At 48.1% G+C, this 27,961-nt stretch overlaps 2 protein-coding genes and 2 long non-coding RNA genes across 6 annotated transcripts in view; 2 read left to right on the forward strand and 2 right to left on the reverse strand.

The window, feature by feature from the left end:
- Positions 1-9,434, forward strand: part of SETD5 (SET domain containing 5) — a 63,514-nt gene extending 54,080 nt beyond the window's left edge. For both annotated transcript variants that reach the window (XM_081181738.1, XM_081181739.1), the window contains 5 exons: positions 2,109-2,564; positions 3,045-3,322; positions 5,687-5,820; positions 6,933-7,018; positions 7,159-9,434. In XM_081181738.1, coding sequence (XP_081037864.1) covers positions 2,109-2,564; positions 3,045-3,322; positions 5,687-5,820; positions 6,933-7,018; positions 7,159-7,788 — 1,584 coding nt within the window. In that variant the 3' untranslated portion in view covers positions 7,789-9,434. The remainder of the gene's footprint in view (positions 1-2,108; positions 2,565-3,044; positions 3,323-5,686; positions 5,821-6,932; positions 7,019-7,158) is intronic.
- On the reverse strand, positions 8,949-11,102 carry LOC308581414. The gene is made up of 2 exons (XR_014005068.1): positions 10,181-11,102; positions 8,949-9,661 (listed from the first exon to the last, which is right to left on the reverse strand). It is a non-coding gene; the product is annotated as an uncharacterized lncRNA (long non-coding RNA).
- Positions 11,103-21,110: 10,008 nt separating this feature from the next.
- Positions 21,111-24,335, forward strand: LOC308581416. The gene is made up of 2 exons (XR_014005070.1): positions 21,111-21,305; positions 21,635-24,335. It is a non-coding gene; the product is annotated as an uncharacterized lncRNA (long non-coding RNA).
- A 349-nt stretch (positions 24,336-24,684) lies between these two features.
- Positions 24,685-27,961, reverse strand: part of LHFPL4 (LHFPL tetraspan subfamily member 4) — a 68,969-nt gene continuing 65,692 nt past the window's right edge. For both annotated transcript variants that reach the window (XM_081183638.1, XM_081183637.1), the window contains one exon: positions 24,685-26,154. In XM_081183638.1, coding sequence (XP_081039764.1) covers positions 26,141-26,154 — 14 coding nt within the window. In that variant the 3' untranslated portion in view covers positions 24,685-26,140. The remainder of the gene's footprint in view (positions 26,155-27,961) is intronic.

Below are 27,961 nucleotides of genomic sequence, written 5' to 3' on the forward strand. Positions count from 1 at the left end.
TGAATCAGACTTTTAATTTTTGGTGGCTGGCCCTGGGCCTTGCAACCACTGTGCTGTATGTTTTATTGAACCCATCTTCTTAATCCATTGCAGCATAGACAGTCCTGCTCCTGCTCTGTGCCAAAAGTCCACATTCTTCAATATACAAACTCTGCGGTCAGATTCAATTGTGCAACTTGATAAGCATAATGCAAAGTTAATTGTTTTGTCTGGTGGAGTTTGGAGTCTGAGGCCAGGGAGCGATATGGCTCCTAAGAGGGCAAGGATGGCTATGTGGTTGTACAGACCTAGAGATAATTTTCTGGCAGGATTTGTTCTGTTTTTGTTTTTAGGCCATGATTGTTTTATAACAAACTGTTTTGATGCATGGCATCCACCGAAAAGCAATGTAACACACTTTTATAAAACAAATGCATGAGTAGCAGAACATAGAGCCCAAGAGGAGAAGGGAGGGACAGGTTCTGAAAGAGGACAGAAACTTAGGTCTAGCTTACCAGAAATCTAGTTAAAACAGTGTGCCGGGTGCCACAGTCAGTCTGGAACTGCAAAAGGCCAACGGCCCTCAACCTGAATGTCTCAAACAAGTACCAAACGGGGGAGTTGATCACTGACGGCTGCCCTCCCAGATAGCCAAAAAGTGCCTGGACTTTCCAAAGCCTTAGACACAGCATGATGAGAACTCCCATTTAGCACACTGGTAACGTGAAGTCTTACCGGGCCAATAAGGTCTGGTTGCATCCCTCCAGTCTGTCCTCCATCGTGAAGAGCAAAATGGATTGAAGACTGCAGGTCATAGGATTCCGGCAGAGGCTTACGGGTACCTTCATGCCTTTATGCATTTGTACTCCCCCCCCCCCGTGCCCTAAATCTGCCACACACATCTTGTCTGATGTATGTATTTGCACCCACATGGCATTTTGTGCATTACAGTACACACAAGCACGGACACCTTTCCTTGCCTAGAGATTGATCTTTGTGAAGGAAAGGGGTGCGGCGCGTCTCTAAGGTTTGTCTGCTTTCACTCCAGGGCAGCGGGACAATAGAGCTTTGTTTTGTAACCCTCCCACCTCCAGCCTATCAAACGGAGAAGCAGCACTTTGTGGAGCAGGGTTAACCCCCCCCCCTTTCAGTTTAGGTGGTCAGCCTGCAAGCATAATGTTGGGATGCTGTATATAAGCACCACCATGCCAAAAATTCAAGATAACAGCAAAAGGGATAGAAGCTAATAATGGACATAGCTGCAAAGCTTGAGGTAGGCAGTGCACTGCCAACAGTTTTCTAAGTTGCAGAGCAGGAATGAGCTATGCAGTATGGTTTATGTTTGTTGGTCTTATTTTGATCAGAGTACAGAGGCTTTTGTAAATCCTTGACAGCTTGGACAGGGATGGGAGTTATTGGGAGCAGAGGAAAGTTTGGGAGCAGTGCAGGGTGCCAAAGATTCATCCCCATTGAATGGGCAGCTCCCCTCCCAATTGCTTTTTAATATAGCCACCACCCACACTTTTTTAAAGGGCCTTTTAATAATTGGAAACCTGTTAACCCAGGATTCTGCCCGTGGCTTGCATGCCATCCCGCGAAGCTTAGATTCTGCCACGTGTGCTTGTCAGTTCTCTTCTTAAGAGATTTCTGAATGTCGTGAAGCGTGCTTGCAAAGTGTGCTTGTGACTAGCTTTACAACAAAGAGGTTGGTGGATACGAGTACCTGGTGTGTGGTGCCTTGAAGTTTTCCTTGATTCTTCACCTTTTATTGAAATGGTTGTGACGTTATATGTTAAATAGTGACCTTGAAAACACACCGAGGCTCATTTGAGCCGCCAACATCTCCATCCACGAGGGGGAGGGACCCTGCAAATTTAATTTGCCTCCAGAAATTCTGCAGAGGAAGAGAGCGACTATGCAGCTAGGGGGGAGAAAAAACCCAGGCAGAGCGGAGAGCAAAAGACTGGGAACAAAGAGTGAGAAAGCCGTATATGTTCTGTCCATGGGAAAGGGGGTCTTTCCTGAATTAAAAGTGTTTTTCTCTTGTCTGCCCCTTTCACCTGCTTCTCTACCCTGTCTGATATCCTCTCCCTCGCCCGCCCCCACACCCCCTTTGTTGGTCCTTCCAGCTCTGCCTCAGGACGGACCTTGACCTACAGAAGGCAGGATTCCTGGATGCCAGCGCTAACAGCTGTCCAGAGAAACCCTCCTTGCTCACTCCGGGGCATTCTGACCTGGCATCCCAGCCCTTGGAGACCAGCTTCCCGGGAAAGAGTGGAGAAGCCCAGGCGCTGCTACGAAGTTCCGACCAGGCTTTTCGGACAGAGTTTAACTTGATGTATGCCTTCTCCCCTCTGAATGCTATGCCTCGGGCAGACGGATTGTTACGAGAGTCTCCGCAGATGGCCGACGGGAAGCTTCTGAATCCAGACAGGGGCTGCTGCAGCTCCCCTGCGGAGGGATACTTTGGCAGGCACGAGCAGGCGCTTCTGAAAGAAGCCGCACACGGACCCTTGCCCCCCTGCGGCGAGAAAACCTGCGAAGGCGTTAAATCCACACCCCAGAACCCTCCGCAGAGGAAAAAGGCAAGTAACATGAGTAACACGAGCACAGTCACTCCAGGGAGAAAGGAAGGCCTGCCCGGGATGTGTGTGTATGCGCGCGCACTGGGAAATCATACAAGAGGAGGCAGCCTGGAGCCTGCTGAGAGACATGTAGACTCTCCATTTCTTGGTAGGGTGAGCAGCTGAGGAATCTTTCTTTGGTGGGAACAGGATGAAAGCAGACATCACGTTCCCTGGAGGCTCAGAAGTCCTTGCAACAGGGTGCGGAGTCTGTTCTTAGAGGCTGGTTCTGATCTCCGCTTTGTGTTGTGCTCAGGTCTGTGTGACCCGGAGATCTGGCTTTAGGTTTCCTGCTGGCCATAGGCTGGAGAGCAGCTTCCTTGCACCAGCACAAAAATGTAGCCCACAGGGCATTGCAGCAGGTGCCTTTTAAGCGCACGCACACATGAGTGTTGAGTAATGTCACCTGCCTGAAGCTGATGATAGCCTTTTCTCTCCTAGGTATCCCTTCTGGAGTACCGCAAACGAAAGCAAGAAGCCAAGGAGGGAGGGGATTCTTCTCGATGCACAGGGACACCCACCCGGCTGAGTGTCAGCTGCTCGGGGGCGGATGTGGATGCTGCTGGTATCCTGCAGGGCTCGGGGCCCCACACCCTGTCTTCTCCACAGCATGGCTTCTCCCCTTCTCATTCTTCTTCCTCTCACCTGGAGGAAGTCAGCCCACCGGAACCACGGGGGACCACGCACAGCAAATCCCAGGACAGCATCAGCAGTAGATGGTGAGTCTCAGGAAGCAAACTGTGGCAGAGACATGTGTTGTTTCTAGGAGTTCCTCCCTGACAAGATGAGAAGAGGTAAAAATGTTTATGCCCTGTGCCATGTCTTGCCTCACTTTGGTCTTAAAGGGCAGAATGATAACCTCGATAGCGAACTTTCAGCACAGAGGGAGCACTTTTCACAGCTCTCCCTTACTGTGGGCTGCAGTCCACAAAGAGCCACCCTGCTGGATTCGACCAAAGGCCTGTCCAGCATTGTTTCCAGCAATGGCCCGCCAGGTAATTTCAGGAAACTTACAAGGAGATCAGAAAACAACAGCCTTTTTCTCTTACTCGTCCCAAGCATCTGGTATTCAGAGTCCAGTTGCCTCTGAACTCAGAGGTTCTGTTAAGTTATCATAGCTAATTGCCATTATTCTGCTGTCAGTGAACTTACAGAATTGGGCTTCCCAAATTTTTGTTTTTACCTTGTCACATATTGATACTGCTTCTATAAGCAAGTTGCAGCACTACAGTGGTACCTCTGGTTACGTACTTAATTCACTCCGGAGGTCCATTCTTAACCTGAAACTGTTCTTAACCTGAAGCACCACTTTAACTAATGGGGCTTCCCGCTTCTGCCGTGCCATTTCTGTTCACATCCTGAAGCAAAGTTCTTAACCTGAAGCACTATTTCTGGGTTAGCGGAGTCTGTAACCTGAAGCGTATGTAACCTGAGGTACCACTGTAGTAGCATCTGAGTTCAGTGGTTCCAAAGACTGTGGTCTTTGTTAGATCTGCAGCGTTACATGCGCTCCAGAGCTCCAACTTTTCTGCCCTTCGCAACTAGCGGCCAGTGGTGGGGCAGAGCTGTTTCAGTGGGGGGGCGGTTAGAGTCCTGTACACTCAAGCTTGTTACGTTTCCTCCTAAGGACCTTCCTCTACCTTTGCGTACAGATAACTGACCTTTTCTGCTGCATCAGCTATACTGGGGACAGGAGGTGACTTCGAAGCACAAGCCATATTTACACAAGAGCCTCCACAGATTTGCTGTGCTTTGCAATATCGGCACACAGTTTTCATTTTAAAAGAAATGAAGTTTCCATCTCTCTCAGTTGCCAAGGAACTGCTTTTGCAATCTAAACAGACAGGCTCCTCCTCCTATTAACCCTGCCCTGCAGGAAGCTCTTGCTAGCCAAAGAAAAGCAGCAGTAAATATGTACATTCCTTCCTTCCACATCCCCACCCATATATGTATATATCCCCTCATTGAAATGTGACCACCTGTCTAGCTCATCTTTGCAAATTAACTGTAAAGACATAAAATACACAGTTTCAATGGGAGGGAGGGATCTAGTGCGTAAGCTTTTTGATTTCAATACTTGAAATACAGTACCAGCGTTGATTGTACTGTAAAAGTTGGAGTGGAAGTACCCATTGGGGTTAAGGCAGGAACTTGGGGGGGGGGTGATTTTAAAAATTGGGTTTCAAGCATAATTATGAAACTCAAAAGGGTTTTCCAAAAGGGTAAAATTCTGGCTGCTGTGCTTCAGCGTGGAACATGCTATACATGCCTTCTTTCACACTCCTTGCAACTGCCTTGTGAAGGAGGCTGGGCACCATTGTTCCGATTTTACTTATAGTAAAAAGTTGAGAGTCGAATGACCTACCCAGAGCCCCTTCAGCGAGTCCAGTTCTCACTAAAATGGTCCTAAGCAGAGGAAAATCCATACCAGCTGTGTAAAATGAGCATTTTAACATTTCAAATTACCTTGGCGAGCAGAGCATGGTAAAATAGAGCTTTGTTTTCTGCATTACAACTTCATTTGTGTATCAACTGGAGACCTCTCTTTGTACGATCCTAAAGCACAAAGTAAAATCTCTGGCTATATTTTTACTTCCCCAGAGCAAACCATCCTAATATACACTGCAGCCATGGCAGCATTCCAGCAGTGGTTGTGTTGCTCGTACAATATCCTGTGTATGCCTCGGACTCCTATCCCAGGGTAACTGCCTTCTGTTTCCCCCAACGGAACTATAGAAATAGGCTGCAGTGTTAACATTTGATTAAAATGGTTATTTGTCTCTAATGAATATTTTCTAGCCATCATTGTGAGGCAAGCTCCACTCTGCCCTAGAATTAAACATCACTTGCCTCAACAACTAAGGTGCACAAGCCTTAAGCTGCAGGTTGCGCATAATGTAGAAATACACATGAACAAGACCCTTTCAGACTGCAGGGGAACCTTTGAATATAATAAACTACAGTTGTTGTTGTTGTTTAAAAAACCCAACAAAACATTGCCATGAGATGCTTGAAATTGTTTAGACCTCTTGAAGTGTCCGGAGGTGTCATTCCCATTCTGGCTCTTTTGTGCCCTGCTATAGGATGGTTCCCACCTCGGTGGAGCGGCTGCGAGAAGGCCGTGGGATTCTGGAGAAGGTTTTACGCAGCAGCGCCAAGTTGTGTCAGAGAGGAGAGCCCTCGCCCACTCGGGAGAGCCTAGGGGAGAGAGAAGCAGGTAAATGGGAATGCACTGGGGGGGGGAGCTGCCTTCGGAGCTCGAGCAGGTGGGGCTGAATCTACAGGCAGGGCTCTGATCTTGTGGAATGACGGAGTCCAAGACCGTCTGTGACTTATGGGACTTCTTCTCTTCCACGTGGCGCAGGCTCACATCATTCCAAACAAAGCAGTTAAGATTCATTCGCTAGCTTTGTCTTGGGGATGCAGATAGAAGTCTCTCTCTCTCTCTCTCTCTCTCTCTCTCTCTCTCTCTCTCTCTCTCTCTACTGATTGACGTACACAAGTGTTTACAATTCTGCAGTGAGGTATTCAAGAAGAGGCTAGGCAGGCACAGAATTGAAGAGTTCAAAGAGACCCCAAGGGTCATCTAGTCCAACCTCCCTGCAATACAGGAATCTCAGCAGAAGCATCCATGACAGATGCCCATCCAACCTCTGCTTAAAAACCTCCAAGGAAGGAGAGTCTATCGCCTCCTGAATGAGTCTGTTGATCCACTGTCAAACAGCTCTTGCCACTAGAAATTTCTTCCCGATGTTTAGTTGGAGTCTCCTTTCTTTGTGATTTGAATCCCTTGGTTTGGGTCCTGGCCTCCAGAGCAGAAGAAAACCAGCTTGCTCTATCCTCCATGTGTAAGCCCTTGAGATATTTGAAGGTGGCAATCGTATCTCCTCTCAGTCTCCTCTTTATCTCAACTGTTCCTCGTAAGGCTTGGTTTCCAGACCCTTGATCATCTTGGTTGCCTTCCTCTGCACACATTCCAGCTTGTCAGTGTCCTTCTTAAATTGGGACACCCAGAACTGGACACAGTACTCTAGGTGTGGTCTGACCAAGGCAGAAGAGAGGAAAGGGGATTGACTTGATAAGGCCATGATTCTGTGAAAGAGAGTCTTTCTCCCCCCCCCCCCCCGCCTTCAGGGTTGCTCCTCTAGCTATTGAGGTTTTATTAGTTTTATTCTAATCCTTGCCTACATTTCAGTTTTTCTAGAGCTGGGGCTCTTCAGGGGGTCTCTCACTCACCTGTCCCTGCTACAGGGGCTCACCTGTAGCTGGTTCCTCCTAATCCAGCAACCTGTATTTCTGCTGCTAGACCCTCTCTGCTCTGCCTTCCAGATGCTGCGGAAGGAGATTCGACAGACCCCCTCAACCCTTCCCTCAAGGGACCAGCCGTTTATAGTCCTTCACGTTACAGCTACCAGGTACGTGAGGCGATACCCGCCTTGTGCTGTTCACGGTACCTGTGCAGTTGGCTCTCGGGCGCAGTCCAGCCTCTCTTGCCGGGGTTGCAGAGCCGGATACTGAAGGGCGGTTTTGTGATGCCTGCTTCTTTCCCTTGCAGCTCTTGCAGTCGGACAGCCCGCGGGCGGAGTCGCAGACCGTCCTCCAGAGCGCCTCCCCGTACCGAGGACACCCCATGCCATCCCCTGGCTACAGCTACAGGTCCCAGTCCCAGAGAGCAGGGCACCTTCCGCCCCATGGCTCCTCAGAACCCTCCCTCTCCTCTGTCCCCCCGGTTGCCACAGACTCCTCGGCTCTGTTTGCAGGGAACTCTGGGTATTATAGCAGCCAGCAGCCGTCTGGCAGTGGCGTCTTGAAGAAGAGCTGCCCCGCAGCCACTGCTCCCAGCCCTGCCCAAACGGCGGCAGCCGTAGACTGTTTGCCCCCCTCTGAAACAGGGTCTCATCCCTGCGTGGGAACCGCCGGCTGCCCTCCTTCCTCCTCCTCCTCCTCCTCCACCACTTCCTCGTCGTCTTCTTCCTCGTCGTCCTCCAGGCCCTCGCAGTCAGACTTGCGGACTATCAACCCTCCTGCCTCTGGGCAGCCTGCTCTGTACCAGAGCTCCAGAGCCGCAGCACTTTCCAGCTCGCAGCAGCACTACTCTCACCGAGGGGGAGGAGGCAGCATCAATCAATACAGACTGCAGCAGCTTGCAGGGTCAGGCGTAAAGACTCAGACCGGCCTTTCTTAGGGCAGGACAGACTAGAGCCCACCGTTCCTTCTGGCAGTGGCTGACGGGGGAGCCATGCCGGGACAGCAAAGGCCCAGAGGCTGGGGCTCTGGGGTGTCCTGGGCAAGAGAGAGCACTGCCAGCCACCCCCTGGCTTTGGAAGGAGGAGAAGGCAGTGGCGGCGGCAGAATTGGCAGAAAAGCATCTCCCTGGTGTCCGGGTACGTTGTAGAAAGCAAACGGTGCTGAGTGGCATGGCCTCTGTCTCCTACCGGTGCCCTTAGCTGTAGTCACCTGGGCAGGTAGGGAAAGCTTGAATATGAAACCAGTGCAAATCAGAAAAAATAAATAAATAGGGGAGATGGGGATATGTGGGGGGAGGGGGGCGTTAATCTAAATCCCAAAGTGCTCTCTGCAAGGTTGGGTTCCCAGAGTATTCTGGTCGGGGAGGGTTGGGGGCTTAGTCCATTCTGATCATTCCAGTTGCAAATAAAGAGCATTTGTGGGAGAGAAGCAAGAGCCGTGGGGTGGGGCTGGTAGCAGTGTGAGTGCGTGTGTGTGTGTGTGTGTGTGTGAGAGAGAGAGAGAGAGAGAGAGAGAGAGAGAGAGAGAGAGGGCAGGGTGTGCATGCAGGCATTGCTGCAAAAAGTGACTCTAGTAAGTCCATACTATGCCTCTGAAGTTGGCATCTCGCTGCCAGTGAGGGGGTGGCCTAGGGGTGTGGTCAGTTCGTTCCAAGAGGCCAGTGCTGCGGCAGTGGGAATATGGACGGTGGCTTGCTTTAGGCCCTAATTCTAGGTGGGGGTGATGAGCGAGATGCCCAGTCTGGTGTCATTGCTGCTGCTGTGGTCAAGAGTATCATGGAGTGCATGAGAAACACGCCTGCTACCTCCCCCTGAGGCCCAAGAGCAACAACACCAGGCCCGCCAAATGCTCTGTCAAATTCCATACAGTTGCCAGCTTTTCTCACTTGTTTACCTGTCAAGCGTGCATTTTTATTTATCTAATTTTATATTCAGTTATAACCATAGTAGGTTAGCAAAAATATCAGGCAGGTCTAACCCTGGTCCTGCCAAGGACCTTCTCGTTTCCTCTCGGACAAGATATTGCTGTGAGCATGTCTTCCCTCATTTCTCAGATGCACAGTCTTTCCCCCCCTCCCATTTCTTTCTTTTTTATAAAAAAATTAATAATAATAATTAGGACTGTTACAAGTTTCTCTAATCCACAACTGAAATCAGGTGTTCATTCGACTTAGAGGAAACTTTTAAAATTGATCAGAGCAGAGCAGAAAAAATAAACGAACCCTTTCCTTCAAAAGTGTCTGGCTGTTAGCGTGTTGGGGATAGAACTTGTCAGCCACAAGACAAGTCCTATATACTGTATAAAAAAGGGTGTCAGCTTCACTGGGCTTTGCAGCCTCCCTTTCCGACATGCTGCGCATGCCTCGTGGGGGTGAGCATTGCAAGCGATGATTCTGGAGATCAGCAGGCAAAAGGCGATGCGCCTGTTCTGTGTGCAGTCGCTGGGAAGGAGCCACCAGGAAGTTTGGGGGGCAGGCGGGCGAGCTGTAGCGCTGCCCTCAAGTGGAGTTGTACACTGTGCTGTAACATTTGAACTTTCACAAGAGATGTAATAATTTTGATAATAAAATACTTAACTTGAAAACCAGCCTGTGATGCTCTCTCACTGGGTTCTTGGGCGATGAAGTGTGGTTTTGTTTGCGCAAAATTCAGGTGAAGCCGAAGGGACAGGGTGCCTTGTTGCACACAACCCAAGATTTCAGCCCTCCTTTCAACATACAGCCCTCAAGATCTGGAGATCGTTCAGGGAAAGAGAACCCCAAAGTTAAGGGGCAATTGCTGAGAGTGCCCCTTTTCTCATCCTTGTTGGACCTGGTTTGCTGCTGTACATGGTATTCCTAATCTATCTAAAATGATATAATGGAGCGATGAGTAAAAGCGGGCTCTAAGGTTTGGTAGGACCAGGACCTTAAGCAGAGATTGGAAGGCAATCTGGAGCTATTTCTGACACTGGTGTAATTTGGTCCTGATTACCTTGCACAAAACAAGCTACATCATTTTGTACCAGTTTAAAGCATCTGAGCTGTTATCAAGGGCAGCCCTGCGTGAAGTGCATTACTGTAGTCAAGGCTCAGCGTTCCGAATGCATGAATGCTGCCGTATCTGCTGCTGTTGCTGTTACAAAGAATCACAGCCTTCTCTCCAAGTACAGCTTGAAAGGGCACACTCCAGATCCCTAGTGTAACCTGTCCATCCCAGCTTGGACATGAATACAAGAGTAGCCCCAGGTATGTGCCTGAACAGCCACAGACTGCTTAACATCATTAACTTCTCCAAAGATGCTGAACACAATGTCATGGTGAGTTATCCTGCCCTCTTCCTGCCAAAGACTGGAAAGGCAGAGTGGTCTTTGTATCTCAGGGATGCCCCCATCAACCCAGTCAACTTGAATGGCAAGCTGCGGGAAGAGGCTAATACAAATCTGAACTTGTATGAGGAAATCATGCTTGAAAACAGTAAGAACCACCAACCAACTATAGTGGTACCTCGGGTTAAGTACTTAATTCGTTCCGGAGGTCCGTTCTTAACCTGAAACTCTTCTTAACCTGAAGCACCACTTTAGCTAATGGGGCCTCCCGCTGTTGCTGCGCCGCTGGAGCGCAATTTCTGTTCTCATCCTGAAGCAAAGTTTTTAACCTGAGGTACTATTTCTGGGTTAGAGTCTGTAACCTGAAGCGTCTGTAACCCAAGCTACCACTGTAGTCAGGTAAGAACCAACGGATCCTTCTCTAGAGGTGGTGAACCTCAGTCATTGTGGGTTGTACTAACTAAAGCTATTTTAAAATCCCATCAGGTGGGGAAAGTTGTCTGCCAGTGAATAACTTCTTGTCCAAAGGCTGCCTCTGCTGAGGTGTATCGATTTTATAAGCATATTTTTATTACGGAATGCTCTCCCCCAAGAGATTCACCTGTCGCCTACCTTAACTGTCTCAAGCTTTTTCACATAACCATTTTAATCTTGCTGACTCCTGTGTTGTTTTTATGATTGTGTAGCTTTTAGTTCATTATGTTTTCCACATTTTTGTTCTTTTTGCTGGGGCTGTGGTTGAAGTGTGGTATGAAAATACTCGCAGCCAAATAAATATGGCCACCATGCTTAGACACGGGGAGAGCACTGACTTAGACACTGCTAAGATGCGGGTGGCGCTGTGGTCTAAACCACTGAGCCTCTTGCCAATCAGAAGGTCAGTGGTTCAAATCTCCGCGACGGACTGAGCTCCCATTGCTCTGCCCCAACTTCTGCTAACCTAGCAGTTGGAAATCACACCAGTGCAAGTAGATAAATAGGTACCGCTGCAGTGGGAAGGTAAATGGCGTTTCTGTGTGCTCTGGTTTCCATCACTGTTCTGTTGCACCAGAAGTCATGCTGGCCACATGACCCGGAAAGCTGTCAGTGGACAAACACCAGCTCCCTCGGCCTGAAAGCAAGATGAGCACCACAACTCCATAGTCACCTTTGACTGGACTTAACTGTCCAGGGGTCCTTTACCTTTAGCTTTTTACTGAAACCAAATGAGAAGGGGGTGTCTCGGAACTTACTGATGAACAGGTGTGGAGGCAGTATGGCAACCTGTGAAAACTCTTGGGGAAACATTTCGTGGTATTGACAAGCAACTGACATCATCCTCTGGGACTTGTGAGTGCTGAGAAGGTGCCAGAAGGTTTGTAAAATTCACATTAGGTTTGCTGCTGCTTTGATTGGAACTCAGAACAATACCAGAACAGTACGTTTTTGTTTTTCAAATGCCCAGAGTTGACACTTGACCTCATGAATTTATAAAAGTAAACTGAAGATCCAATACACAAAACTCGAAATGCTTTATACGTACTGGGCTATACTGAACTTTTTGTTCTAGCCGAGAAGCCAATTTTACCACACCTAAAGGTCCCAATGGTCTAAACCACAGAGCCTAGGGCTTGCCAATCGGAAGGTCGGCAGTTCGAATCCCCACGATGGGATGAGCCCCTGTTGCTGGGTCCCTGCTCCTGCCAACCTAGCAGTTCGAAAGCACACCAGTGCAAGTAGATAAATAGGTACCGCTCTGGCAGGAAGGTAAACGGCGTTTCCGTGTGCTGCTCTTGTTCGCCAGAAGCAACTTAGTCATGCTGGCCACATGACCTGGAAGCTGTCTGCTGGCTCCCTTGGCCAATAAAGCAAGATGAGCGCCGCAACCCCAGAGTCATCCGCGACTGGACTTAACGGTCAGGGGTTCCTTTACCTAACGGTCCCAAATACTGGACTTCAAAGCTGTTTGTCTCACATAACCTTCGCAGTGGGATGGAATACCAAGCATGGTGGAATATAGTAGACTGAATATCCATCACTGAGAAATGGTATATGTCCCACTTTACCTCCAATGAGCTCAGTGTTATGTATATGGCCCTCTTCCTACATTCATACAGTGGTACCTCGCAAGACGAAAAACGCGCAAGACGAAAGAGTTTTCCGGTTTTTGAGTTGTTCCGCAAGACAAATTTCCCTATGGGCTTGCTTCGCAAGACGAAACGTCTTGCGAGTTCTTGCGAGTTTGTTTCCTTTTTCTTAAAGCCGTTAATAGCCGCTAAGCCGCTAATAGCCGTGCTTCGCAAGACGAAGAAACCGCAAGACGAAGAGACCCGCAGAACGGATTAATTTCGTCTTGCGAGGCACCACTGTATTTTTATCCTCAACAACTCTGTGAGGTAGGTTAGGCTGAGAGTGAGCGGCTGGCCCAAGGGCACCCAGTGAGTGTCAGGGCTGAGTGGGGGATTTGATCTCCCAGGTCCTCATGCCGTACTCTAACCACTACACCACACTGGCTCCCTTTTCACATGTTCCAGCAGGACAGTGGTTGATTGGACTAATGATATGAATGGGTAGGTCCACAGTCTTAACTAAAGTATTATCCTGAACAATAAGGTGCTGTGGTTGATGGTTGGGCTATATTCCCACTAAGGTCCTTTTCTCTCTGCACATGGGCAGGCACCCTCTTTGCAGCTGCAGTTTAACCCAGTTAAAAATTGGTTGCCTCCTGGAATCTGGCCCTCCCCCTTGCCTCATTGCTCAGGGCTCAAAGGTGGGAATCACTTTTTCTGGGCTACCCTTTTTTTACTGCTGCATCACACAGTTGTCTCATGTTAAGCTTGTGGGTCTACTAAGACCCCTAGGTCCTTTTCCTACAGACTACTTGCAAGTCAGGTGCCCCCCCCTTATATTTGTGCTGTTGGTTCTTCCTGCCTAAGTACAGGACCAGACATTTGTCCCTATTGAAATTCGTTTTGTTAGTTTGGGCCAACCTGTTAAGGTCATCTTGAGTCCTGATTCATACTGGGTCTTCGTAATCACAGCATCCTTTTCTAAGGACTCACAGACTGACTGTTCTAGGACCTTTCCTGGTATCAATGTCAAGCTCACCGGTCAGTAGGTATCATAGGTGCAGCTCATCAGACCCTGGAGATTTGAGTTTGTTTAAAGTGGCTATGTGTTCCCTTACCACCTCTTTCGCCATCTTGGACTGCAGCATCCTTGCATCATTTATTCTGTCATCACCGGATGGTTGATAGCTTTCCCTTTGGATGAAGACAGAGGCAAAGTAGGTGTTGAGTATTTCCGCCTTTTCTCTGTCATCCAATAGCATTTCTCCATCCTCTACATGCAAGGGACCTACCACTCTTGCTTTTAAACATAGCCAAAGAAACCTTTTAAAATTATTTTTAACCTCTTGCAAGCCTGAGCTCATTCTGGGATATGGTCCACCTGGCCTTCTCCCTACAAATGTTGGCTGCTTGTGTATGCTCTTCCTTTGTGATTCCCCATTTTCCCATTTCTTATACATCTCAGCACATCTGCAAGCTCCTTATGCAGCCACACCAGTTTCTTCAGGTGCCTCCCACTTTCCTTTCTTCTTGGAATTGTCTGCCTTTGTGCCTTCAGTGTTTCCCCTTTAAGAAACTCCCATCCATCTTGGACTGCTTCCCCCCAGGATGATGAGGACGAGAGGGGAAATAATTTATTCTAGGCAGGGTCTCCTTGCTCTGCGTGCAGAGTGGTGGGTTGCATTGAATGCGCGGCAGCTTCATTACGCAGTATAGAAGCCATTGGGGCTAGAAGTTGGGGTTTTTTAGCACATCAGAAGGGGGGTGCAGCAGCTACTGATACAGCAGTCTTGATATAAGCACAATAAAATTTGGTATAAGCCCATAATTTTCTCCAGGCCCTACTGCTGAGTTACGACCTTTCCCCATGTCTTGCAGGACTAGCAGAATTATTATTAAAAGTTATACGCTGCCCTTCATTAAGAGATCATGGGGCACTTTACAGCAAAACGCACAAAATACATAATATAATAACATGGCAACCATAGTAAAGGTAAAGGGACCCCTGACCATTAGGTCCAGTCGTGATCGACTCTGGGGTTGTGGCGCTCATTTCGCTTTCTTGGCCAAGGGAGCCGGCATACAGCTTCCGGGTCATGTGGCCAGCATGACTAAGCCGCTTCTGGCGAACCAGAGCAGCGCACGGAAACGCCGTTTACCTTCCCGCCGGAGCGGTACCTATTTATCTACTTGCACTTTGACGTGCTTTCGAACTGCTAGGTTGGCAGGAGCTGGGACTGAGCAACGGGAGCTCACCCCATCGCGGGCACAGCACCACCCGCGTCCCATAGCAATCATACCCTGAAGTAAATCTGGAAAACTTAGCTGCGTATGATCACTGCATGGTTAGCATTCTGTTGCAGACGTGCATTCCAACTTTGCAGCTATTGCTTCAGCCTTTGCTGCAGTTTCATAATCCACAGGCCCACCACTCCCTCTCACAGTGAACTCAGGTGGTCGAGCCCCAACAGAACTGGAACCAAAACAGCCGCTGAGAAACTGGGAGGAGGCATCCTTGGGAGTAAGCCTCAGGTTTGCAGAAGAAAACCTGGGTGACAAACGGAACGGAGTATTCCTAAAGAATACTCTGGCCTGCTGGCTGGAACTCAAAACCAGGAGCTCTCCTGTGAGGAGGGGACGGTGCTCTGCAACATTTTGTAGTGGAGTCTGCTTGCTCAGTCCTGGAGCTGAGCTCTTAACGTGCGCACCTGCCAGTGCTTAGTCTACATACAGCCTCTCTGGTCCTTGCTGCCCCTACTGTTTAAGCGGATCCTCTCCCTTGATTCGGGAGTGCATAAACACCTTAATTTTTACCCATTTGCCCCACAGCGAGGGAGCAAAGAACCTGATCACACAGCCATGCCCGGAATATTCTCCTACCTACACCTGCTGCCCCAGCGCTTGCCACCAGTGTGCCCTTGGCACCGGCAGCATCGTTATCAACAGTCTCCATAGTTACACAGGCCAGGTTGCCATGGAGACGACTGGAGAAAGGCAGGTAGGCACCAGCTCAAGGTGTAGCAGTGAGTCACTGTGGGGAGCAGAGGCAGGAGAACAGGACGTGTGTTCAGTAGATGAACCGGGTGAATTATTGATGCTGATTTGAAAAACTAATATAAACATAGGGTTTCCCCCTTCACCTACTTAGAGCAGAAGGGGATACAGTGGTACCTCAGGTTAAGTATTTAATTCGTTCTGGAGGTCCGTTCTTAACCTGAAACTGTTCTTAACCTGAAGCACCACTTTAGCTAATGGGGCCTCACGCTGCAGCCGCCACACCATTTCTGTTCTCATCCTGAAGCAAAGTTCTTAACCCGAGGTACTATTTCTGGGTTAGCAGAGTCTGTAACCTGAAGCGTATGTAACCTGAGGTACCACTGTATATCCAAGGAACTGCCTTCTATGATCAGATCACATTGTAAAGATAGGACCAGAGGGAAATCTCTCATGGGAGCTTTTGGTAATCAAGTGGGTTCTCATTTTCTCTCTGCCCTGGCCCTTTTCCTTCCAGGGACTGCATACAAAGCAGTGTTGCTTGTGGATACTATACATGAAGAAATAAAAAAGATGTTAAGGAGTCCCATAGAAAAGAAACCAGGGGCCTACCTACTGGGTATTTTGGGAAAAGGTATTCCACAAGAAAAGAAAGTAATCTTCCTGTATGCTACAGCGGCGGCCAGAACAATACTAGCCAGCAAATGGAAAAGTGAATCGATTCCCTCCAAAGAGGAGTGGATATGTAAAATGAGTGACTATATACATTTGGCAAAATTAACAGCAGCCATAAGGTCACAGTCAAATCAAAAGTTATGAGTACAATGGAAATGCTTTGAAGATTATATAAACACTGTTCACAAAATAATATGTTGATATGTATAGATTAAGACTGTAGAATATATAAAAAGAATGATGGGTAAATGAGATATGAAATTCAGATAAGAAATGCAATGTAAGGATTTTAACATAATAGAAAACAGAAATCGGGGTGTGGTGGAGGGGAGCCAAGGGTGGGTGGTAGGAATGTAATTTTATCTATATCATTTTTGCGGTTGTCTTTCACCAAGTGTCTCTTTTATATCTTTGTATTTCATATTTTTGTATTGTGTGTATCAGATATTTTTTAAAGGCAGATTGCCTGTGCTGGCCCAGTTCAAGAGCCAGAAGCACAGTGAATATATTTTCCAGAAATGGGTTCTGAGCTGCAACACTTCAGACTACAGCTGGAGAGTGGGTGTGCTGTTTTGAAGGCCAGTAGAGGCTGATGTCCATTGGGACTGGTAGGGCGTAAGGCAGGAGGCCAACAGTAGATGGAGCCAGAGCCAATGACAGGCAGAGCCCACTAATTCTAGTGTCCTCATGCTCTGCCCTGCAGAGTTCTACAAGGGGCAACGTTGAGACCAGGGAGGAGGAACCTGGCAGCCAGTGACAACCCCCCGGGACTGGTTGTAAGTAAGAAGGCAGAGTAGATGAGGGCTTGGTGAGGTCATTTACTTCATGTATAGTGGAACAGCGCTCCATTTGCTCCAATAGACCATCCTGTACTGGATATGTATACATGAAATAGTCCTCTCTACACCTAGGAAAGTACCTCATCAAGGAGCAAGTACTATGTTTAAGCTTTCTCCCTGGTGTGCTAGTTCACTGCATATAGGGAGCGTGCTTTTTTCTTTTATGCTCCTGAAAGACCTACATTGGCTCCCAGTATGTTTCCAAGTACGATTCAAAGTGTTGGTGCTGACCTTTAAAGCCCTAAACAGCCTCAGCCCAGTATACTGAAGGAGCGTCTCCACCCGTATCGTTCTGCCCAGACACTGAGGTCCAGCGCCGAGGGCCTTCTGGCGGTTCCCTCACTGCAAGAAGCAAAGCTACAGGGAACCAGGCAGAGGGCCTTCTTGGTGGTGGCATCTACCCTGTGGAACGCCCTCCCATCAGATGTCAAGGAAATAAACAATTATTTGACTTTTAGAAGACATCTGAAGGCAGCCCTGTTTAAAAAAGTTTTTAATGTTTGATGTTTGATGTTTTTAATATGCTGCTGGGAGCTGCCCAGAGTGGCTGGGGAAACCCAGCCAGATGGGTGAGGTATAAATAAATAAATTGTTGTTGTTGTTGTTGTTGTTGTTGTTGTTGTTGTTGTTGTTGTTGTTGTTGTTGTTGTTGTTACAGGATTCTTTTAAAAAAAACATTAAAGAATAATGCATCCCTCTGCAATCTGAAGTGGCCCAGAATTCTTTCTCCCCTCAGTCTCTCATCTAACTCTGCTGAATGAGTTAAACGGGCTTTTAAGCTGACACTTCAGACGGTGTGTGTGTGTGTGTGTGTGTGTGTGTGTGTGTGTTGGCTGTCGCACTCAACTCTTCACCCCCAGGATCCTCTTAAGAACATAAGAAGAGACTGTTGGATCAGGCCAGTCGCATCCTGTTCTCACAGCGGCCAACCGGATGCCTGTGGGAAACGAGCAATCAGGATTCGAACACAGGAGGTCTCTCCCTTCCTGCTGCGGTTTCCAGCAACTGGTATTCAGAAGCACTGTTGCCTCCAACTGAGCACAGAGCACAGCCATCGTGGCTATAGTAGCCCTCGATAGCCCTCCTCCTCCATGAATTTTGTCTAATCCTCTTTTAAAGCCGTCCAACTCGGCTGCCCTCACTGCCTCCTGTGGGAGGGAGTTCCATAGTTTAACCATCGGCAGCCAGTGTGGTGTAGTGGTTAAGAGCGGTGGACTCGTCATCTGGTGAACCGGGTTCGCGTCCCCGCTCCTCCACATGCAGCTGCTGGGTGACCTTGGGCCAGTCACCCTTCTCTGAAGTCTCTCAGCCCCACTCACCTCACAGCGTGTTTGTTGTGGGGGAGGAAGGGAAAGGAGATTGTTAGCTGTTTTGAGACTTCTTAAAGGTAAAGAGACTGGACCATTAGGTCCAGTCGCGAGTGGCTCTGGGGTTGCAGCACTCATCTAGCTCTATAGGCCAAGGGAGCTGGCGTTTGTCCACAGACAGCTTGCGGGTCATGTGGCCAGCATGACTAAGCCGCTTCTGGCAAACCAGAGCAGCGCACGGAAATGCCGTTTACCTTCCCACCGGAGTGGTACCTATTTATCTACTTGCACTTTGACGTGCTTTCGAACTGCTAGGTTGGCAGGAGCAGGGACCGAGCAACAGGAGCTCACCCCGTCGCGGGGCTTCGAACAGCCGACCTTCTGATCAGCAAGTCCTAGGCTCTGTGGTTTAACCCACAGCGCCACCCTTGTCCCTTGAGACTCCTTAGGTAGTGATAAAGCGGGATATCAAATCCAAACTCTTCTTCAACTATCCCTGAGGGCAGCAGGGGAGCAGTGCTCTGTTCTTCCCCCAAGAAGGTGCTTTCAGGGCCTGCCCCCCCCCCCAGCACTTGAAGCAGCTGCCGTGCTCTGCCCTTATTTTATACTAAAGCAGGTTTGAGGAACTGTTAGCTCCCCTGACATTGCCCAACTCCCAAGTCGCTCCCATTGGTCTCAGCAGGCACAGTCAGGTGCCAAGGATGATGGCGGTTAGAATTATAGGGTTAGAAGGGACCCAAATGACCATCTGGTCCAGCCCTCAGCAATGCGGGAATCTTTAGATCAGCAACGTCTCAGAAGGGGCCCAAAGTCCCCCAGACCTCTACTAAAGAATGCAGTGGCAGTGATTCCATTTCCCCACCCGTTCTTCCCTTACTCACATTAACCGTTCTCTCCATGTGTGCTGACTAAAGTTTATAAGAAGAGGCCTTGCTCTGTCCATTTATGCAGCTGGGAAAAGACAGAGACACCGCTAGAGGTTGTGATGGACCCCGGAGTTCTTGAAAGAGTCTCGTCTCTGTAGTAGGGCTTTCAATAATATTCCTGGTTTGTTATATTGTGTGGTTTGGGATACTAGGGATTTGCCGCTTGCTTTTGTGCTGCTTGCTTATGATTGTATTTTTAAAAAAATAAAATTTACATTTTCCGTTTCCTCACTTAACACCAAATGGGGGAATCTCAGAATAGGTTTGCGTTGCATGGAACCAGGTCGACAAGAGTGGAAATGCATAAATAAATGTGTGCTGTTTCAATGACAAGGCTTACAACTGTGTCTCCATGCTTCTTTGCAATGCCTTCTCAGTCACTCTTGCGACAACTCCATAAAGTATGTATTATACCCATTTTGCAGTTAGGAGCTGAGGTCTGCCTGAGTCCAACTGGTTTCTTCACAGCTGATGGGACAATTTGAACCAAAGACTCAGCTAGCTTTTCTGCATGGAACCGCAAGAGCAGAACTTGAATGCCATTATGGCAATTGTGTGAATTTAATGGCAGATTGATAAATGTGAAATAAAAATCCCTGAGGAATTACAACTGCACAGTGGTGAGCTCTCCAGATTTCTTCCCAAGGCAGCAGATAACTGGCCATTTGCTGGCATTCACCAAGAACCTACCTGGGTGTGGAAGGTGTAGCTCCAATTCTGCTCCAAGCCAAGTGAAGCAAACATTTATGGCTTCATCTGATTTTTCAGTCTGAAGTTTCTGTCAAAGGCTTAGTGCAATGAGAGCCCTTTGGTTTAACAGGCCTGTTTGGCGTTCTTTGTCACATGGTGACGCCTCCCTTAAAGCCTGAGATATAGGAATGACATTTAGTATGATTTTCAGGGCACAAATCTCTGCTTCAGGTTTTGAACAGCTACAGTGGTGCCTCGCAAGACGAAAAGAATCCATTCTGTGATTCTCTTCGTCTAGCGGTTTTTTCGTCTTGCGAAGCAAGCCCATTGACGGATTAGCGGATTAGCGCTATTAGCGGCTTTTAGTGGCTTATCGGATCAGCTGATAAGCGGCTTAGCGGCTTAGAAAAGGGGGGAGGGGAAAAACCCGCAGGAACTCGCAAGACATTTTCGTCTTGCGAAGCAAGCCCATAGGAGATTCGTTTTGCGAAGCACCTCCAAAACGGAAAACTCTTTCGTCTAGCGAGTTTTCCGTCTTGCGAGGCATTCGTCTTGCGGGGCACCACTGTATTTTCAACCAAAGGGGAAGAAGGTCTAGCAAGTGAGAGAGGAGAGGTGCAAAGTACCTCGTAAGTAATGTCTCCCTTGAGCAAGGACTAATCTCAGTGACACTTGGGTGAGGGCAAGAATTCTCCAAACTGCAGCTCAAACTTTTGTTGCTGTTGTTGTTAAGGGGCAAGACAAGGTAAGCGACAAAATACACTGAATTGTGATATCTGAAGTGCCACTTCTACAATGCTGATCTGTGTTCCCCATGCCATTTCTCTCTCACGTGCACCTACCTACTACCTTCCTTCAGGAAAATAAAAATCTATAAGCAAGTCTACCCATCCAGACACCATCATCCTTCCCAAATCAGTGGCATGCATATCCAATCTCCTTGCCTAGCCCTGTGTGGCTTATACTCAGCACTTGGGACAAACTATTTCAGATAAATTCAAAAACCCATGAATTAAACCCAAAAAGAGTTTCTATAATTTCTGGGTGAGCTTTATATTGATTCGTGTTGCGCCGTTTTATCACTTGTCCACCCAGATCTTCTGGGAGCTCTTAGCAAGTTGCCTTCACCATCCTGAATAATTTGTCAGTACCTGCAAACTTGACTGCCTCTCTGTTCACCTGTTCAGATGACTTATGAACAATGTAAATAAAGCCCCAATACACATTGGAGGCCCAGGTCTAACTCCCCTGGGCTGGGCGAGGAGTTCCCAGGAGAAGCTGAGCTAAGCCCAACTCTTTTACTACAGACTGGCTGCTGGAGCCTACGCCTGCACTGGAAAAGGAGGAGACTTCATCACTGCTTATAAATCAACAGGGCTACTGCTGACAGTGGGAGTATGTACAAAGTATGGACAGAGGTTTTGATTGACAGGCTGACAGGAGATGTGGTATTTCCCCACCCACCCCTCAAACATTACTGGCAAGAATATAAAGAAAGCCCTACTTGAAATGACCAAAGGCCCATCCAGTCCAACTTCATGTTCTCACAGGGAGCAACCAGATGCCTATGGGAAGCCCATAAGCAGGGCAGAAGTACAATAACTTGCTCATGGTTCCTGTAAGTGGTATTCAGAGATACACTACCTCTGATACGGGAGGTAGTACAGTGGTGCCTCGCAAGACGAAAAGAATCCATTCTGTGATTCTCTTCGTCTAGCGGTTTTTTCGTCTTGCGAAGCAAGCCCATTGATGGATTAGCGGATTAGCGCTATTAGCGGCTTTTAGCGGCTTATCGGATCAGCTGATAAGCGGCTTAGCGGCTTAGAAAAAGTGGGGAGGAGGAAAAAAACCCGCAGGATCTCGCAAGACATTGTCGTCTTGCGAAGCAAGCCCATAGGAGATTCGTTTTGCGAAGCACCTCCAAAACGGAAAACTCTTTCGGCTAGTGAGTTTTCCGTCTTGCGAGGCATTCGTCTTGCGGGGCACCACTGTACACAGCCATCATGACTAAGCCATCATGGATGTGTTTTAAAGTTACTGATCTGTAAGAGGGCCTGGCCTCTTATTCTACAATGACAAAGTGTGCTCCAGGAACCTTTGCTGAGGGCCTTTGTCAAAAACATTTTGGGAGTCCAAATATACAATGTTAACTTCGACCCAGATGTTTGGACACATTAACACTCTTTTAGTGCCAGATTAAACATATCTTTTCTCCTAGGGCATTTGAGGGAATGTGATCACCATGCTTATTGCTGTGTCAGATGTATGTGTGTCGTATTTTACTGTGAAACTTGATGGCTGTTTTTAGTTGTATGTGGAAGCAGCCTAGAGATGTTCTGTATTAGCAATAAATAAATCAAATTATTATTATAATCAATATAACAATAGACAATCTCAAATAATTCTAATAGGTTGATGATGCAGAAACTTCCCTCTGCAGAAGCCATGCCTATTCTTCATAAGCAACGCTTATTCTTCCATAATATCCTTGATCATTTTATCTTTAAAAGCTACAGTGTGTAGCATGTGGGCATCCCTGCACCTCCAGGATTCCCTTCAATGTACAGCCTTCCCTTATTCACTCATCATGATTTTGTTAGGATCTTAACACCTACAGATACAAAGAAAACCCTTATGTATGTATACTTTTTCTTGCAGTCCCTGCCTCAGTGCCAATTCATACAATCTAACTGCCATGACAAGAAAGGCTGAGTGGATCCATGCAGAATTCTGTGCATGGTGAAGAAGCCAGTTCATTAAGTGGCTAATTGATTCCCATTGAGTGTGTTGCTGCTGAAATCTGGCTGAGTGGCAACAGCTGGTAAATGTAAATTAAAAATGGTGAACTGGGAGCTATACACGCTAACACATAACCTGCCCATGTACCAATTGTTTCACCTTGTATAATGCCCAAGTGGTGATGGTGAGCTTTTCTCAGCTAGCCTCTTTCAAAGACATTACAAGACTGGATTTGATCACCCATTCTTACACATTCCTAAGTGTTTCCTTGCAAATCCGTAGTCTGCAACTGGCAAAGGCCAGGGGGTGGCCAGACCCCCCTCCTCCCCACCTCCAAATCCCAAGGCAAAAAAAAAAAAGAATAAATCTGTTGCTCCCCAGTGACGTGACAGGGTTCTGATTCGTTCCAATCCATCTTGAATTTTTATGTTTTCCGGTTAAGGTTTTGTGAAACACTGTATCAAACTTTTTTTTTTGTACTAAAATACAGATATATATTACAGCTACTGTATTCCCTTCTCCACCAATCTTGCCATTTCCGTCGATCCCATTCCTCCTGCGCATGTCACGTAATGGGCGCAAGGGCACATCTCGCCCTCCCTGTCGCCCCCCAACGTAGGGTAAACGTCCTCTGGTGGCTGACAATATGCTCACGAACCCTAGTGGCTTGGGGAGTTGCAGGCTAACGCCGCTCCTTCGGTCCAAGCTACCAGATAACCTTTACCGATTATATTTTGGACTTTCCTAGAACGACCGATGGGAAAGTTGGGCTGAGAATATTAAGGGTGTATGTGCCTGGGCCTACATGGCTGGGCAAGCCTTTAATCTAGTTTAGCTCTGTCCCTCTCTCTCGCTGAGATTCCCTAATGTTGCGGAGAGCTGAGATTTGAAGGCCGATCGTGTCAGTGTATACTCAGAAGTTAGTTCCACAGAGTTTGGTGAAGTTTACTCCCCAATACATTGAGGCCTGTTGCTTCAAAGAGTGGCTTCTGAAGGGCTAAACTCACATATATATATTTATGTCATTCCTCCCCTCATAATTTGGCTGCGGCTTTTTTGAGGTCATGGAAGGGAGGTTTGCTCTCCACAGAGGCTTGTCAAATGTCCTTTGGCACTTCTGCATAAACCGCGATACTTGATGGCTGGTTATCGTTGCATTTGAGCATAATAGGATGTAACTGCACAACCCTTTTGGTTCCCGTGTTGGCAATGTTTGAGTGGCCTCTCAAGTGTTAATCATTTGGCAAACATAGTGACATGGCCATGCTACGTCGTGCGCTACGTCTCCCACACTGCTGAATCTTCCCTCGGTTTCTTACCGTGTTTCCCACAGTGATTTGTTTAAAACTCTTTGTTTTAATTTAAATTTTTAGCGGCTGGGTGGGGCACATCCAGTTGGGCTCATGGGTGCTGGGGTGATTAACCCTTTCCTCCGGTGATGTTTTTCTGATGAATATCAACACCCCCCCCCCCAAAAGCTGCAATTTACCTATAGGAAAGGTAAATTTCCCTCAGCGGGACAAAAAACACCTTTGGAGGGAGGAATTGTCACCAGGAAAATAGTATTGGGAAAAGAGTTAGCCGTCCACTAGAGCCCCAGTCCCAACTGCTTTCGATCCTGGGTGCTATTAAATAGCTGGAGATCCATTCACAGGCCTCCTGCTGTCCTTTCCTCACCCTCACCCCCAATCCTTGGCCCTTCATGGCCCACCAGCTTTTTGAGCCCATGCACTCCTTTCCCACATGCTCTTTTCGCTTGTTTCCAACCGGGTCCTTCATGCCACTAATTCAGGCCCGGCCCTGCCATTAGGCAAGGTGATGCAGCCTTCCCCAAGCAACACATCTTGGGAGCACCGTTACAGGGCAGGCAAATAGTCAATTGTTTTATCTTTTTTACTACTATGCAGGATGCCATTTGGATTTTCTTAGGCCCTCCCTCTAGGTTTTTTCTTTGTTTTTTTTTTTAAAAAACCCAGCCTCCTTTTCTTCTCGCCTTCCTCTGGCTCTGGCCAGAGCAGATTCTTTCTGCTTCTTCAGGCCCTTGGTTCTTTGTGAAGCTGCTCTAAGATCGCTTCACGGTCCTACAGGCTCCTTATAATGTCAATAGCTGCTGCTGGTGGGCTGTGTGAAAGGAAGGGGGGCTTTTGCACAGGCTGAAATGGCACGTCCGTCCGTGTTGCCACCCGGGGACCCCTCTTTGGCGCGAGGCCAGGTTTCGCTTCGCCCTGCTCTCTGCAGGTCCCTCTTCCTGGTAGATTTGAGGCCTAGCTCTGCCCTGAAGCCTGCTTCCGCTTCAGCTAGCGAGAGGCATGGTTCTTCAACGGCTACGCTGGACAGGGCAAAAATAGCTGCACCGGTGGAACTACCTCTCTATTCAGCTCAAACCGTGGGGACTGGGTTAGCTGCTACACTGCTGTCGGGATGGTGGGGGCACAGTTGTCCGAACGTCTAAGAAGACCCATTTCTGTCCTAGTCTTCAGCTGCCACCAAGAGCAGGGGAGATCGTGAATGGAGGATCACAATTCTGGTGGGGAGGGCGTTGTGAGGATGTTTGCTCTCTCGCAATTACAACGCAGAATACCATCCCAGAGCGGGGTGGGGTGGGGTGTTTGGGCACTAATTCCTGCAGCCAGAAATTCCTCCTGCCTATGGGATTATATCCCGAGTTAGGGGAGCTGCTCTGACCCACTTCCTTCTTTGCCTCGCCCTCCTCCCGAGTTGTAATATTGGTTCCAGCCAGGGAAGTAAAGCATGGACCCCACCCCAAGCAGACACCAGCTTCGAGGAAAATGCTATTTGGCACGAACCCCGGAACTCAACTGGCAAGGTGCCAATCCTGCTGGCAAGCAAGAGGGAAGTTTTGCTTCCCACCTTTGCTCCGACCCCCTTCTGCCTCTCGCTCTCCAGGCCCAAGGGTTACATTCAGTGTTTAGAGGAGTCACCCTACAGGCGGAGATGTTGTCGCACCCCACGGCGGAGGCTGGAGAGAGAAGCCAGCTAGCCAATCCCGATCCTCCCACCCCACCCCGGTCCCCCCTTCGTGGTACAGCTGCATTACCTGGGCAGGATGAGTGGAGAATGCAAAAGTTTTCTGGTGGCTGAAATCCCCAAAGGGAACTGGGTGGGGATTCGGGCTCACCTTACCCTGTTCAGAGACAATTTAAATTTACATGTAAAAGTATCAAATGGGCCAGTCTCAGACGCCGGGCGGCCCCCCGTGGCCCGGAGGGCGGGCAAAGTTGCTGAAAAGTTAAAAATGGAGAAAGACTTGGCAAGGAGGTGGCCCTGGCAGAGTCTGTTGCAGCGGTAGCGTCTTGGCACCAGTTCTTGGTTGGTTCTTGGGAAGGAGGGTACTGGGAAATGCCATGGAAGCTTTTCCCGGAAAGGCTGGGATCCCTTTGAAAAGAACGTGTTAAAAAGTCCCAGGGGCGTCACTTCCTTGAAACACCAGGTCGAAGTGTGTGCATCGCCTCGTCCTCCAATGTGGTAGGTTTGGGGTAAGGGTAGGGGTACCGGCGTCACACTCTCCTCCATCGGCAGCCAATCAGCAGAGGAGCCAGAGGCCAAAGCTGGCAAATCATGAGGGATGGACGTGTCTCCGGAAGTGGCACGCAGGTGAGGTCTGCAGATTCTGAGGCTTCGAGTTGGACGTTTCCCCCCCATTGGCAGCAGCGAAGGAAAGGCAGTGAGGGAGGTGGGGAGGGAGGAGGAAGGATGAGAGAGTTCAATCCAGATACCAAGGAGAGAAGGGCCCTCCTGCCTCTTCTACATTATATCCTCTGCGGAGGAGAAAACACAAGAGCGTCACCAATATAAACAAGACTGCACAAAAGCTGGCAATAGGAGTGCTATATGTACTCTTGCTTGGGGCGGGCAGTGGTGGCAGCGGTGGAGAGAACAGCTAAAATTCTGCATTCAACATAAGCCCAAACCCTGCATCGAGGAATGCTGAATTCTGTGGATAGTACCTTATGCGAATTGGCAACTGCTAGATTTCCTGCCATTTGCATGGAGGGGTTAGGAGGTATGTGTGACCCTGGCTGTTGTCCCACTCCAAAAGCTTCTGAGATGTCAGTTTCACTAGGCACTTTCAAGCTTATCTTCACAGCCATAGTGGCTAGAGCAGGCTTCCTCAAACTCAGCCCTCCAGATGTTTTGAGACTACAATTCCCATTATCCTTAACCACTGATCCTGCTAGCTAGGGATCATGGGAGTCGTAGGCCAAAAACATCTGGAGGGCCGAGGTTGAGGAAGCCTGGGCTAGAATCTTAGTGGTGATCTTTTTTTTTTTTAATGAAATTGAGAATGTTTAGTTCTGTGCCCCAATACTCAGTTCAATTGTTATACAGAATTGTGATGTACACAAATGCTAACAAAGGAGTTATGTTTATCCCCACCAAGCCCTCAGCTCAAGTTGCTATGCTTCGTCTTAACCCCAGGCTGATGGACCATTCCAGGCCCTGATAATCAAGGTGTCAATTTAGCCCCACTTCCTCAATTAAAGTCACTCTGAACTGTTCTCTAACAAAGTGATGCAGTTGAAGGAACAAGAAGCATTTGCCTGTGTGCAAGACTGCATGTGTGCACTCAATCTGCATCCGAATCTAATTTCTGTCCGCGTATGAGACTGCGCAAATGACCCGATGACCAATTTTTTAAAAATGGCACCAACTTCCTTATATATTTGTAGCAGATATGTCTGGCAGGTCTGTGCTTCAGAACCTGCCATAGTTAAAGGACGGGCTCTGCTCCGTGAGGCAGGATTGACAACCAAGGGTGTTCGGTTTCCCTTTAGGTTGTTCCTTCAGGGAGATATGGGGCACCCCGCCAAGTCAGGATACAGAATCGGCGGCCCAGCACTGTAGGCGACAGGCCTGTGACCAGGGTGATAGCCTGGAAGAAGGGAAGTTTGGTTTGGTGGTGTTTCCCCTGAGTGAGAGATGGCAGGGAGGGTTGTTGAAGTGGCATCACGATCTTCCACCTGCCCATGTGGGGTGTGCCTAGATCCTAATCTCACAGCTGTATATAGTGAGACCAGATGTTGGTGCTGCAATGACTGGAGATGTCTGAGTTTGAAGTGTTGGTGGCTATACACTGCAGCGATGAAGCGCCATGACCCCCCTGGGCTGGTTCACATCCTGAGCACTGTATGTGCACAGATAGTCAGGGGAACATGGGCTTGCAGCAACACAAAGAGCCCGCAAATCTGGCAGAAATGACTGGCAGAATCTGAGACCAGGGGAAAGAGACGGTGGAAGAAGATTGGAAGAAATTTAAGAACTATCTTAAGAAACATTGTAAAATTAATGAGTGTTAAAATGATATGGCTTTAGAAAGTAAGTGGATTACAGCTGTAAAGATTAAGTTAAAAGAAAAGAAAGGTTAACAATTAGATAAAATTAAGGGTGAGGATTTGCTGAACTAAATATTTGAAATTGGAATGCAGAAAGGGGAGGTATGAGGAGGTCGGTGAAGTAAGTTTTAAGAAAATAAGGATTTGAAATTATACTTGTTTTTTTTCTTGTTTGTGTTTGTTTGTATTGTTGTGTTTGATTAAATAATTTGTGAAACTTTAATAAATATCT

The sequence above is a fragment of the Podarcis bocagei genome (assembly GCF_964188305.1).
Source record: "Podarcis bocagei genome assembly, chromosome: 2".
NCBI classification, from domain to species: domain Eukaryota; kingdom Metazoa; phylum Chordata; class Lepidosauria; order Squamata; family Lacertidae; genus Podarcis; species Podarcis bocagei.